Source organism: Cucurbita maxima, unplaced genomic scaffold (genome assembly GCF_002738345.1).
Source record: "Cucurbita maxima cultivar Rimu unplaced genomic scaffold, Cmax_1.0 Cma_Scf00078, whole genome shotgun sequence".
NCBI classification, from domain to species: domain Eukaryota; kingdom Viridiplantae; phylum Streptophyta; class Magnoliopsida; order Cucurbitales; family Cucurbitaceae; genus Cucurbita; species Cucurbita maxima.
The window spans coordinates 363942-378871 of record NW_019272094.1 but is presented as its reverse complement, the minus strand read 5'-3'; the positions used below and the strand labels follow the sequence as shown (position 1 = coordinate 378871).

The window sequence follows — 14930 nt, the reverse complement described above, 5'->3', positions numbered from 1 at the left end:
TTTTTTTTTTTTTTTTTTTTTTTTTTTTTTTTTTTTTTTTTTTTTTTTTTTTTTTTTTTTTTTTTTTTGAGAGAGAGAGAGAAGGAGAAGGAAAAAGTTCATTACTGAAAATTCCAATCGTTTGTACAATTCCTTCAAAAATCCTGGTAGTTTGGCATTTGGATGATGGACTTGGGAAATCCATCCAAGCGGATCACTTCAGAAAAAAGCTTGGCAACAATCATTTGAGCCATATATAAATGCCATAGATGGTTGAACATGAAGTGAGCATATCACCCGCGACAAAATTAATATCCTTCTCATCCAAACACCATTATATAGTGAGTTTGTCCTAGATTAGTTCAAGGGGAAAAAAATTGGTTGTAATCACCCACCAGATGATAATCTTAGGACTTAGTGTCTTTTTGCACCTCTCACGCCAGCCACTTACAACAATCCTTGTTCAAGATAAAATTGGAAGAAGATGGCTACACTTTCACTGCACTCAAATACCCACTAGCTGGATTGTATGGTAGCTTTATAATTACATTGTTACAAATAGAGACAATGAAGTACAGCTAATCAACTCTTATAGGTTGAGTATCATTATTGAGGGTAAAACACGGGCAGGCTCTGCTAGTGGAAGACTGAAACAAGGGCTAAACCAAGGGTACTGTCGCTTGGCAAAAATTAATCTGCGCAAAGCTAATGTCAGAGTTTTGAAGAGTCACTTTTTTTATAACTTCGCTGTTGCAATTTTATATGCTTGTACCATGACGCTCAAAGAATTTATACAAGGAAAGGCAGAGGTGGTAACGGTGGGTTATAGTGCTGCCCACAAGTTCATCACTCAAAAATTGGTAAAAGAACTTCTTCCCCCTGTGTGATGAAGCGTTTGGTCATTTGGCTATTAATAGGACCAAACAATAAGGTTTTCCAACAATCTTGAAAGGATAGCGTGATCTTCTCATTTGGTCAAGCAACCAAACGACAATCAGAGAGTGGCAATCAATAATTGAGTTAACGAATCCCAAAACCATTATCTAACTGGTTGAAACTTCGAATTTTAAAATGAAAGTGTGGATCTTTTAATCAAGGTTCTTTTTGTTAGCCAGGAAAGAGAACAACAGCAACATAAAGGAATTAGAAATAAAGGGAAAAGATTTGCTCGCAAGAAATAACCAAAAGATCACTGCAAAAGATATTCCAAAAACTGAAAGTATGTCCAAACAGCAATCGATCAAAATATTCATTCAACAAAAGTGGTAAAATTTGGTTCTTAATCGATGAAAAACTAAACAAAGACCTTACCTGAATTGCAGTGAACGAACTATTCGTAACCCAATAGACTAGACTACCCTGCCAAAGAAACAATGAGGGAAAAAAGTTCAGTAAACTCTGGACCAAATGGGCAGGGGCAAGATGTCAGTATACTGGCACAAAGATTGAGAAACAACCAGAATGATCGTAATAAGAACTGTCAGACAAGGTAAAAAGGAGTAACAATTGAGCAAAGAAAAGCTATATAGATACGCCAGCTCATATGGGTTGTGAGGTAATACCATTAGGGTAAATTGGTCAATCATTAAAAAAGAATTAATAATAAAAAAAAGAAAAATAAGTGGAGAGATTAACTTAGATTCTGTTAGGATCAGTTGGCTAGTTCTTCCTTTCTGTAGGGACGTCAATCCCACTAAATTCTAATTTAGTATTCTTTAGTCCGACCCTCTTTAATCAATTATTCTTCGTTTCTTAACAAAAACAAAAATAAGAAAAATAGAAATACTAATTGCTCCTGCATGAGCAGAGGTGATCAAGCAAGATAACAACATATGAGGGGGGGTAGTAAATTTTTTTACCCTTTTTATTACAACGATGAGCATTTCATTTCTTGTCGAAAAGAAAGCCTTTTTGTGACCCATTGACCTAGTAGGGATATCTCATCTCCATTTTTTTAATGAATATATTCTCTAATTTTTTTCCCACCAAAAAGAAAACCCTTCAGACATGTAACATCCATTTTTTAGAAAAAAATTACAAAACAATCGCCATTGTATCAACTAAAAATTGAACAGTGTTCCGGCTCAGAAAAAAGAGTTGAAACAAAGTACACAGATAAAATACGAAAGCCTCAACTAAATGCTTCTTAAAAAAGATATAGAAGTCCTGGTAGACAAATTTTAAATGAGTAAAACATGTTAAATCTATGACGTCAAAATGCTTCCAGTAAATACTACAAGAATGGAGAAATCACATACAAAATTAAAAAAATACCACTCCAAAATATAATCAAGAACAGAATTACCTGAGGAATACAGTAACCAATAAAAAACAGTGGTACAGTCAGTAGATTCAAGTAGAGTTTGTAGTACTGCAGAGACATAGAAAATATATTTATCAGTTTGAAATAAATACTAAAGCAATGGAACAAAAAAATAAGCATGATTTAATGAGGACATTTTTGTCAATATTGAGAATTTAAACACTCACTTTAGCTAAAATGCCAAATATACCAGTTGCTTTTTCCAAAGATGATTTTCTGAAAGACACCTGGGCAAAGTCAAAAAAGAAATTAGCCACAAACACATACCTGTTAACAATGAAAATTGAAAATGTGGAAGATTCTTCGACAAGATTTGAAAAACCAGAAAACCTATATTGCCCCAGAAAAATGTACAATATAGAAACAATAAGTCAAAACAACATAGTTGCTTTCATGATGACAATCAACAATGTGCTAGGCAAGTGAAGATTGAAGAAAAACAAGAATTTTCTCTTGGCATACTGCTGATAACTAATGAAAGTTCATGCATGTTTGTAAGACCATACAATGCTACAAAACTCTATGGAAGTTTCTGCTATATTCTCTTCAATGTCCTTCCACTTTTCCTTTTCAAACATCCACATAGCTAATGCAGCAACCATTCCAAAAATCTAAGGTTTCAATGCCTCTTGAACCCTTAAGCAATGGCACCAGGTAATCTTCACATGCCTTATAAACACTCAAGCTAGATCAGAAGCATCTAACATACTACCCTATTCAAAGAAATGTGTTGTACATGTTTGTGCTTGAAAACAAGAAAAAATTGGAATACCTGAACATTAATGAAGTGCAAACTGGCAACTAGAAGTGGAAATATGGGGCCTAAAACTCCATGTGGATACTCTGTTAGATTTTGAAACCATAAAGCACCACCCTGCAAATAGTGCACCACAAACTTAACGCTTCACTAATTCCAACTATAGAGACATAAAAAATAAAAATAAAATTCATAGATATTAAAAAAATGAAAATAATGCAACTACGGCAGCTTGTTGATCAAATCAAAGCTCAGAAATGAAAGGAATTCCAGGAGGCATCTAGTATGATAGGATGACCAGCTAAATACATCAAACTACAAAGCCCAACACATCCTTGCCCTTGATTGCACTTTTCAAGTGGTTTAATGAAAAAGATAGCTTTTTCAGCCTCCTTGGTGTATTGTGTAAGAATCATATTGATTTTTTTTTTTCAGTATTTAATATATCAGCCTTACACAGTCAAATCCAGGATGATGATTAAGTGACATTTTCCGGATAGTAACCATCCACAATAGAAAGCATGGGACCTGCACACAAACATTTAAAAGGAAAGACAAAAAGACAAAAACTTTCATCAGAAAATCTAAACATAGAAAAAGAAAAACGGAACAAAAGGATCCAAGTGATCAAATAACAAAAACTATTAAACTACGCAATTACAGGGAACAAGAGCTCCAATTACGAAAAAAGGAAATAAAGGATAATCTTAAAAATTGTAGATTGAGCCTAGCCAAGCCCAAACCTCATTCCAAGACATCCTCCCCCCTCATTTAGCTCCTCAAGACCCTCCTAATTTCCCCAGCCAAATATTCCAAAGAACAGAAAAGAAAGCAGTATGCCAGAGTTGCCTCCCATCTCAAATGGGAAGATGGTATACCACCTCATCCATCAATTCATATCCCAGCACATCTGCTATGATCAGAACACCAAAAGTTTCCATAAAGCCATCCCAAATCATCTAAGCAAACTAACAGTCCCACCAAACATACTCCAAGTATTTGAGACCTTATAAAGGTTACCATCACAGCCCTAGAAACAAAAGATGATTTCTGTGGAAGACCTTCTAGGCAAACAACTGACCTTAGGAATTTGTTCCTTTCCAAGCAAAGCAAAATAAAGAGAAAGCACGGGGCAAGACCATGCAAAATAAAAAGTATAGCGATCATCATTACCAGCTCTTACAAAAAAAGCTATCCAAGAAGCCAAAAATATTAACTATCCATTTTTTCCTTAAATTTTTAATTTTGAGCAAATTTTACAAGTCAATAATCGTTATCCAGAAAAACAAATATTTTTGCGTACTTTCTTGAGTATTTCAAATGAAGATGGACTACCCCTTTCTAACCTTCTCTCACTCTCATCAGGAAAGGACATGAAGTTTTCAAACATTTTTGAACTTCTAGACAAAATGGACACTGAATGATTATCATTTACAAAGACAAAAAAAATAGTTTAAAGTAGAACTTTGATGAACATTAAAGTAGAACATTTTTCCAGAAACAATATAGAATCTAATTAGATTGGGATCACCTGAATGGAAAAGTATGCAACGAACCACAGAAATGATGGGCATCCAATTGCCTTTCTTTCCTTTCGGAAAAGAGAAAGTTGGTTGATGTAACTCCGTCCTGATAGAGGTGGCGGCAGTGGAGGTGGCACTTTGAGAAACGCAAAATAAAAGTCCAAATAAATTAATTGTGTTATACAAGTGAATTACATTGATGCATAAATAACGTAGTAATAAATTGTAAGAAGGATTGCAATTATTGTGATTTTTTCTAATATACTAATTGTGGGGCAACATCCTTGAGGTTTTCAATGTTGGGAAGGATAATGTTTCCTTATCTCATCTCTAGTTTTCCGACAATATAATTTTCTTCTATCCTTGTAAGAAGGAATCCTTTCTTAAGCTGAATCAAAACTTATCGATTCTTTAGGGTATTTCAAAACTTTTCCTTGAGGTTTACAGGGTATTATATCATTCGAGAGTTCAACAACCCAAGTCAAAAGCTTTAATCAGCCAGGTAGCAAAGAGAAATAAATCCATTCGTTATTTTGGAAACTTACACTTAGGAAACAACTCTCCAATCCTTTTCAACTTGTTGAGTTGAACAATGAGTAAGGGCAGCAACGTGAATCTGAGAGCTAAAGTTGACGAGGCAATAACTGCCCACCTGAAATTAAAAGGATCAGCGAAGTAAATTAAAAACTTATTATTTCCAAGGACATCAAAACTGAAGCTTGAATCTTAATACAAAACACCGTACACAATCTTTCCTCACCCCTAAAAGATCAAACTTTTAAACAACGAGAACATTAAAATTTCGTGCATATAACTCAAGCCTACACGCGGAGTATAACAATGTAATGGGAGGAGTATTTTATTGATATTCTTGATGATCATGCATAGGCTATAGATGCTCTCTTGAATAGATGAACTTGAGGAAGGCAACAGAAAACTACGCGGCTAACTTACATAACAAAAGGTGGTTTACGACAACAGATACCAAAAGACTAACCGAGCTAACTAAATTGTAGCAACGCTAACAACAATTAAGTACACAATACATGGAGATGGAAATATTTGGGGGGAAAAAATGAAAATGTAATATTATAATGAACTTCCACCACACCAAAGGCAGAGCTTGATCGTTATCTACTGTGGCGAGAAAAACAGTGACAGGTCCGTTAATTTGGCCATATCAAATAAAAGAAAAACAGTATTGAAATTGAGTGAGTTATCACTACTATGTATAAAACACGATTCAAAGTGTTCAAATTCGAGATGGAAAAGATAAAAACCCATACGCCGCGCCGAACATTTTTCTCAATTTTCCTCCGGAACCATATAAGAAGCATTAAAATGCTCACCAGGGCAGTCCGGTATACTGATGAAACCCATCCAGCATCGAAGTCAATTGCTGAGTCGGTAAAATTGAGTCCTCCACAGCAGTCGCATTAATGACTTCCTCAACAACTCCTCCAAGTTCCAAGTCTTGAATCCCTGACTGGATGCCCGTATCGTCGTCGGAGAGGCGGCTTGCAAAAAGGTCAGTTCGTTGAAACTCCGAATCATCGTCAGAACGAGTCCACAAGGACCGAGAGGAGAAGGCGGTGAGAGCACCAATAGAGCTTATATGATGATCAAAGCGATGGGTTGGCCTGGGGAATGAGTGATGATGAGAGGTTGGGAGTGTGTGAGCTTCGTGAAGTCGAGAGGCGATAGGATAAGAAAGGGAAGCGCAGGAGTAAACACGAGATGGACGAAGACGGCGAAGGTTAGTGCAGAGCTTGGACGTTGCCATTAGAGGGCGGAGAAGACATGGAACCAGGAAAAGGGATTCTACTCCAAATAGTTTTGCGCTGAATTATTAAAAATGTTAAATTAATAAAAATCCCGAAAATTTCATTAATATTTTTAAAAATTTAATATTTTTCAGGGAATGACTGTGATCACAAGTAAAGAAGGAGTAATGCTTGGTTCTTAGATTCTGGTTGCTCAAACCATATGTGTGGCAAGTGAAGGTCTCTTTTCAAGCTCGGACAAGACATTTTCCCACATTGTCAAACTTGGAAATAATACAAGTATGAAAGTTATGGGAAAGGGTGCAGTAAAATTAACTTTGCATGGGGTTCGTTGCACTATTAGTAATGTGTATTGGGTACTTAAACTAAAGAATAATCACTTGAGCATTGGATAGCTATAAAAAAAAGGAATAGCAGTGCTGTTTAAAGATGGTGTAGGTAGCATTTATCATCCACAAAAAGGAAAAATAGTATAGTCAAGTATGAGTGCAAATTGGCTGTTTATTTTGCGTACTGAACCATCTACCACAATAAATGAAGAAAGATGCCGCCAAGTTTCAAATACGGATCAATCAACACTTTGGCACCATCGTTATGGTCATCTCGGCTACAAAAGCTTGTGCACCTTGAAACACAAAAACATGGTGAAAGGACTGCCGCAAATTGTAGCTCCAAACACCACCTGCGAGGCATGTATCAAAGACAAGCAACATCAGACTCCATTTCCAAAAATAGGTAAATGGAGAGCAACGGAAAAATTGGACTGGAAATTGATAAGAACATAGCTGAAGGAGGAGAAATAATAGAGAAAACGACTGAACTGGTTGCTGAAACAATTGAACCAGTTACTGAAAATAATTTTCCAGTAACTATAACATCAGGTTTGACAATAAGAGAGGGGAGAAATCGATAGCATATTATAATTTCGGTGAAGGCTTATCTAAAGAGGATGAAGAAAATATAACATTCTTGATGATTTCAGATCTTGTGAATTTTGAGGAAGTTGTCAAAAGCCCAAAATGGAGATTGACTATGGATGAAGAAATCAAACACGAAATTTGGTGGTTCTACCCGCTAGAGCAAAGAAAATAGGAGTGATTTATAAAACCAAGTTAAATGAGTCTGGAGAAGTTGATAAATACAAATCAAGATGGGTTGTAAAAGGCTACACACAAAAGTATGAAATTAATTATACATGTGGCTAGAATGGATACTGTGAGAATGATCCTTGTTTTTGCTGGCCAAAAAGATTGGAAACTCTATCAATTAGATGTTAAATAAGCTTTTTTTTGTATGGCGAGATAAAAGAAGATATTTTTGTTGAAATGTCAAAAGGCTATGAGAAAAAAAGAAGTCAGGAGATGGTGTACAAACTCCAAAAGGCTCTCTACGGATTAAAACAACAGCTAGAACCTGGTTTAGTCGAATAGAATCTTACTTCATCGGGAGGAAGGGAGGTTGATTTTTTATTGAAGGATAACTATGCTTTTATAAAATAAAAGTCTTACAAAATAGAATAACAAATAAACACTACGGCCTATTAATTAACTATAACATTACAAACAAGTTAGAAACTCCAACAAATTCCTCCCTCTAAACTGAAGTATGCTGAAACAACATCAGTTTACTCAAGTGGTCGAACTCCAAGCATGCCTCTGAATTTCATAAATTGATCTAGCTTAATTGGTTTAGTCATTATGTCTACCACTTGATCTGCATGCCTTTGAATTTCACAAATTGATCTAGCTTAATTGGTTTAGTCATTATGTCTACCACTTGATCTTCAGTTTCGCAGAACACTAACCTCACAGTCTCATTAGTTGACAAATTACGCAAGTAATGATACATGACATCAATATGTTTTGTCCTTCGATGCATAACTGGGTTCTTAAACAATTTGATTGCTGGACTACTATCACACATGATATCTATGCACTCGCTGCTTAGAACACCTAGCTCCTTCAGAATTCCCTTAAGCCAAACACCATGACATGCACTTGCAGTGGCACAGCTACATATCCAGCTTCTATAGATGATAGTGTGACAATTCCCTATTTCCTTAAACTCCAACATATTGCTACTCCATTTAGAAAGAAAATATAGCCTGAAGTGTTTTTCCTGTCATCAATATCTCACACATAATCACTGTCTATGTATCCCAAAAGATTTACATCCTTACTCCATTTGTAATAAACTCCAACATTTAATGTGCCTTTTAAATATCTCAGTACCCTTTTTAGCAATCACCATATGTTCTTCTTTGGGATCAGCCATATAACCAGAAATCAAGCAAACCACAAACATTAAGTTGGGATGAGTTACCGTAAGGTACATTAAGCATCCTATTAGTTGTTTGTACAATGTTGCATCGACACTTTTGCTGCCTGACTTTGACAAGAAGATGCCAGGGACTATCGAAGTCTTTACAGCATTACAATTCAACACATTGAACCTTTCCAATACTTCCTTAACATATTTTTTTTGGCACAAATGAATTCCTCCTTCATTTTGATAAACTTCAACTCCAAGGAAGAACTTCATTTTCCCCAATCGGTCATCTCAAACTCCTATTGCATTAATAACTTGAAACATTTGCACATATTCTCATCATCTCCTGTGTAAATCAAATCATCAACGTACAGGCAAACCAACAACAATTTTCTTCTAATTCTCTTCAAGAACAAGGTGTGATCATAATTACTTTTCTCAAATCCTTCTTTCTTAAAATAACTCTCGATTTTGCTGAACCAAGCCCTTGGTGCTTGTTTCAGGCCGTAGAGAGCTTTCCTCAGTCGATAAACCTTGTTCTCTTCTTTCTTTTTGATAAAACCTCGAGGCCTATCAACATATACCACCTTGTTTAATTCACCGTGTAGAAAAGCACTTTTGACATTAAGTTGATAGATGCACCATCCACATTGAGCTGCTACTGCCACCAAAATTCTGATTGTATCACATCGAGCTACTGGTGCATAAACTTCATTGTAATCTACTCCAGCCTTCTGCAAGTATCCCTTAGTGACGAGTCTCGATTTACATTTGTCTACTTTGTCTTCTTCGTTCAGTTTCATCTGAAAGACCCACTTGACACTGATTTTCTTTACTTGATGCAACAATGTCACAAGCTCCCATGTCTGATTTCTTTCAATAACTTGAATTTCAAGCTTCATAGCCGCCTGCCACTTCTTTTCCTTTATTGCTTCTTCAAAGTTCACAGGATCATCATTGGAGATGTGAAAAGCAAACCCCTCCTCGACTTCTTCTTCTTCAAATAGGTGTTCATTTGTTTCATAATCGTGCATCCAAACTGGTCTCTTCTTTGTCTTGTTTGTTGTGGCAACTCTGGGAAAGATTCATCCATTTCTTGGATTTCTTTAACCTGTCATTTGTTTCTTCATTTGAATCTTCTTCTCCATCAGTCTCTCCTCCTTTCGGTTCTTCTGTAGCAATATTATTATCATCTCCCCCAAGCCAACACATCCTACTCTAGAGTTTTTGTACTTGAATTCCAGTCCCATTTTGCACCTTCTTCAAATATGACATCCCTGCTCACAATTATCTTCTTTGTTGCTGGATCATACAGGCGATAGGCCTTAGATTCATCACTAACTCCAAGTAAAACGCATTTGAGACTTCAATCATCAAGTTTGGTTCTCTTCTGTTCAGAAATATGGACATGTGCAATTGAACCAAATACTCTGAAGTATTCCACATTTGGTTTTATGTCCGACCACTTCTCCTCTGGAACCATGTCCTTGATTGCCTTTGTGTAACTACGATTCAGAACATGAGCTATCAATCTAGCTGCTTCTGGCCACAACTTCTTCGACATCACTTTTTCAGATAAAAGACACCGTACCATGTTCATGATGGTCCAGTTCCTTCTTTCTACAACTCCGTTTTGCTGGGGAGTGTAAGCAGCTGTTAGTTGTCGCTTGATTCCGTTATCTTTGCAAAACTTCTTGAATTCATTTGACGTAAATTCTCCTCCCCGACCAGTTCTGAGCCCACGTATGGTTGTTTTTGCTTCATTTTCAACAAGATTTTTGAAGTTTTTGAATGTTTCAAAAGCTTCTAATTTATCTGCAATATAATAAATTCATGTCTTGTGAGAAAAATCATCTACAAGTACCAGCAAGTACCTTTTACCAGTGTGAGAGGTTGGAGTGATGGGTTCACAAAGATCTCCATGAATCAATTCCAGTTTGTTTGATGCTCTCCATTTGCTTTTCTTTGAAAATTTTGCCGTTGTTGCTTCCCAATATTGCAAACTGTGTAAACTTTGACATCTTCCTTTAATTGGGTAATCCTTCCACCATTTGTTTTTGCTACATGATTTACTATTCAAATGCCCATACCGCTTGTGTCACATAGCCTTCAAGTCTTCATCTTCTATTTTCAAACATTTGTCAACCAATGGCTTCATCTTTGCATGAACTGAGAACATGCGATTTATAGTCATTTGTGTGTTCATTATCAGGCCCCTTTATTGATGATAGATTCTGCAGGTTCCTTCTTTGATTGATCACCAAGCGCTTCTCTTGTAGCTGCCCTATGCTTAGCAAATTGTTGGTGAGATTGGGAACATAGTAGACATATGTCACGGTTTGTGTGATGCATTTAACTTAGAATCTGACACTGCCTCTTCTTTCAACTGCCAACTTTGAGCTATTTCCCAACCTGACAGTGTGTTTGAAACTTTCGTCAAACTCACGAACCATGTTTTGTCCCTTATCATATGATTTCAGCACCCAGAATCGAGAAACCAAATGTCTTCTCTTTCAACTTTATTTTTCTTTAAGTACGCCATTAATAGCAGTTCTTTCTCCTCGTCAAATTCAACATAATTGACAGCTTCTTTTTCTAAGCCCAGACATTCAAATTGGTAATGTTCTTGCTTTCCACATCGAAAACAGTTGATGGTCGACCGGTTCACAAAAGATCTACCTCTTCCCCGTCCTCTAGAGTAACCTCTTCCTCTCTGAAATGTCCCTCTACCTCTTCCTTGTCCATACCTTGGTACATTCTCCACCTGCAAAACTTGCTCTTCACTCCTCTTATCAATCACCTTTTGTTCATGTACAAGCAAAGATGCCTGTAATTCATCGACTGTTAATTGGTCAATGTCCTTGAATTCTTCAATTGAGCATACTACGAAGTTGAATTTATTGGTGAGGCTTCGAAGTATTTTCTTAACAATTTTGACATCCGACATATCTTCTCCGTAATTCCTCATGTCATTAGCAGTAGACATAACTCTTGTAAAATACTCGGAAACATCTTCTGCTTCATTTATAAAGTTTCGAATGTTCTGCGAAGTTGTTGTAGTTGGGCTCGCTTCACTCTACCATTTGCTTGATACTTGAGTTTCATTGAATCCCACAATTTCTTGGTAGTATCCTTTTGAATGATAGTTTTTCGAATACTCTTATCAATGAAAGAGATAATTCTTTGTTTTGAGATCTTTGAGCCTTGCTTCATCGATTTTCTTTTGCTGAGGTGTGCTTAGTGCTTCCTTTCCTTTTGGTTCCTCGAAACCAGATTGAATATGTTAAGGATATTTAGTAATAAATTATAGTTTACCATATATATTATATTTCATATTTTATTATAAGGCAAATATCTAATATTTGTCTTATTATCATAGGTATCTTCCCATTTATTACTATTTTCATATCCTTGTAATTTATTTGATTATAAATAAGACAACTTTCACATCATTTAGGTGTGGTGCATTAATCAAACATTCACGGTGGATTAATCAAATATTCACATAATAGCACTGCAATATTCCTTGGAACGCAAGAGATTTTCCAAGGCCAAACTTTAATCCTCGTAGTCTCCATTGAATTTAGGAACACACGGTATAACAAAGCTTCTTGAATCACTTGTCATTTGTTCAGTGTTTTTCCTCTCAAACACTCAGTTTGTGTATTTCTTTTTTAGGTCCTTAATGGCTCCCATATCAAAATAAAAGGAACTCATTGATTGTTTATGGGAGGATACCTATGGCTTTTATTACAAAACAGAATAACAAACAAAATCAAAAAAAACAAATAACTCTTATAAATTAGCTATTTGAAAACAAATAGAAATTTACTGTCTGATGAGCTATTCACTAACTCCAACAAAATTCTTATGGTAAATATTTATATTGATGATCTTTTATTTACTAGAGAAGATGAAGAATTATCAGAGAAGTTTAAACGTTCCATGAAGAAAGAGTTTGATATGACTAACTTAGGTCAAATAGATTTTTTCTTGGAATAGAGGTAATACAAAGATTAGATGGTATTTTTATATGTCAAAGAAAGTATGTTGTGAAGTTTTAAATCAATTTGGCATAGAGAATTACAATTCTGTTTGTAATCCCATTGTTCCAAAACAAAAAATTGTGCAAAAATAGATATAACTTTGTATAAACAAATAGTAGGAAGTCTGATGTATCTCACAGCTACTCATCATAATCTCATATTTATTGTAAATTTGATTAATCGGTTTATGGCATGTCCAACACAACAACAAATTGTAGCAGCTAAAAAAGTTTTAAGGTACTTGAAAGATATGGTAGATTATGGTGTATTTTATAGAAAGGGAGGAGTTAGTGATTTAATTGTATTTACTGATAGTGACTATGCTGGAGACATGGAAGATAGCAAGAGTGCTTCAAGCTATGTGTTTATGATGAGTGGAGGAACAGTAGCTTGGTCTTCTCGTAAGCAGCTTATAGTCACCTTATCAACCACAGAAACTAAGTTTGTTACTACTATTGTCTGTGCATGTCAAGTTATTTGGATGAGGAGGATACTCAAAGAGATCGGTCACTTTCAAATAGAAGGAACAAAGCTAATATGTGACCATACTTCAACTATTAAGTTATCCAAAAATTCAGTTCTACATGGACGTTCCAAACACATAAGAGTAAGATTTAACTTTCTTAGAGATCTTACAAAAGAAGAAACTGTTAATTTATTATTTTGTAGTACCCGAAATCAACTTGTTGATTTGTTGACAAAACCTCTAAAGTTAGAAGCATTTCGGAAGTTGCTTGAAGAACTTGATGTGCAGAATTTTTCTGTTTGAACTAATTCTTGACAAAGAAGAATAAGTTGAGATTGTTAGAAGAATTTGATTAAGTTTAGAGTATTTTTAGGTATTTAGTCTAAATATTTTCCAAGATTTGTTTACCACATTTTTTTAGTTGTAAAAGTTAGTATTAATAATATCATAACTTCAAACTTTAATTGTTCATGTTTCTCGCTTAGTTATGTCAATGGTAAGGTATAGGCAAAGAAAAATGAGAAACAATTACAATTTATTGTTTCATTTATATCGTAAACTCATAATTACATGTGTCTAGGCACTTGAACCCAGAACTGATGAAATTTGAGAGAAACGTGGAATTAGTCGTTGTACTAAGGGGCGAGACATGACTGTGACTTAAAATTCAAGTGATGTTCAAAAGGACATGGAGAATGACTACCTAAGATAAAGGAAATGGTTTGATTCGATTGTTGAAAGAACCAAATTAGTTTTTATTAAGGACAAATTGTATTGATGACGAAGATGCTCCCAAGCAAAGAATCTTTGGCAAGTCTTTCACCTCCTCTTAGGCTTTGTTGGATGACTTACATTCTCGTCCAAATAGAGGTTGGTCGTACTTGTGAAATTATTATAATAATAATATTTTTTTTTTTTTTTTTAAGTTGATGGGCGGGTGGAATATACATACATATATATATTTTTTTATTATACTAAGGCTCTTACATATTTCTTTGTTTTCCAAGAAGATTAGGTGGTGGATTTTAGTAGTGCTATTGTTCTCACAAAGAGTTGTATTTAACAATCTGGTATCAAAGCGAAGTTGGTGTAGGTTGTATGATCTCTTGAAATTCGTATTATGCTCTGTGTTTGAAGCTCTGTCTGATCTTCCTCATTAGAAATAATTTCTTGAGATTATTCGTGAGTGAGTTTCTATTTGTCGTGAGTAATCCGTGGCTACAAATTTTGTATCAAAAAAGCTTGTTTGGTATTACTACAACATGATGGGTGATTTCCAAATCATTGGAGAATTTAAGAAACTCAACAAAAACAACACAACAACATGATGTCCTATTTACAAGGACAAAACCTTTGGAAGGTAGTTGGTGGGAGTGAAACTAAGTTGCCAGAAGAGGATCCTAATGGTACCTTGCGCAAATAGAGAATCAAAGCAGGCAAAGTAATATTTGCCTTGAAGACCACAATTGAAGAATAAATGTTAGAGCATATTTGCGATGATATCGAAAGAAGCATGAGACATGTTTGTGATGTTGTGTTCAAGGAAGAATGATACGAGGTTACAACTTCTGGTGAACGAGCTGTTATCAATCTCATAATGTGACATGACGATTGCTCAATACTCCCATAGGGTCAAGTCGATCTGTCGAGAGATTATTAAACTAGATATGCGGTCAGTCATTGGAGAAGCTCGAATGAAGAGAATCATTATCCATGGATTGTAACCAAAATATAGAAGCTTTGTAATTGTGGTACCAGGATAGCCCGCAACCATCACTTGTAGA

At 35.4% G+C, this 14930-nt stretch overlaps 2 protein-coding genes and 1 long non-coding RNA gene across 6 annotated transcripts in view; 1 reads left to right on the top strand and 2 right to left on the bottom strand.

The window, feature by feature from the left end:
- LOC111472541 (ALBINO3-like protein 2, chloroplastic) overlaps positions 1-6419 on the bottom strand; it is a 13046-nt gene extending 6627 nt beyond the window's left edge. For all 3 annotated transcript variants that reach the window (XR_002715449.1, XM_023118142.1, XM_023118143.1), the window contains exons 1-8: positions 5932-6419; positions 5128-5234; positions 4591-4718; positions 3516-3587; positions 3075-3176; positions 2470-2529; positions 2285-2350; positions 1291-1338 (exon numbers count right to left, since the gene is read on the bottom strand). Coding sequence is in view for 2 of the 3 variants with exons in the window: in XM_023118142.1 (XP_022973910.1) it covers positions 1291-1338; positions 2285-2350; positions 2470-2529; positions 3075-3176; positions 3516-3587; positions 4591-4718; positions 5128-5234; positions 5932-6365 (1017 nt within the window). In the remaining variant the exon portion in view is untranslated. The remainder of the gene's footprint in view (positions 1-1290; positions 1339-2284; positions 2351-2469; positions 2530-3074; positions 3177-3515; positions 3588-4590; positions 4719-5127; positions 5235-5931) is intronic.
- LOC111472545 (exopolygalacturonase-like) overlaps positions 1-14930 on the top strand; it is a 373620-nt gene that overhangs the window by 67261 nt on the left and 291429 nt on the right. The window lies entirely within an intron of this gene.
- On the bottom strand, positions 3911-4580 carry LOC111472551. The gene is made up of 2 exons (XR_002715451.1): positions 4141-4580; positions 3911-3972 (listed from the first exon to the last, which is right to left on the bottom strand). It is a non-coding gene; the product is annotated as an uncharacterized LOC111472551 (long non-coding RNA).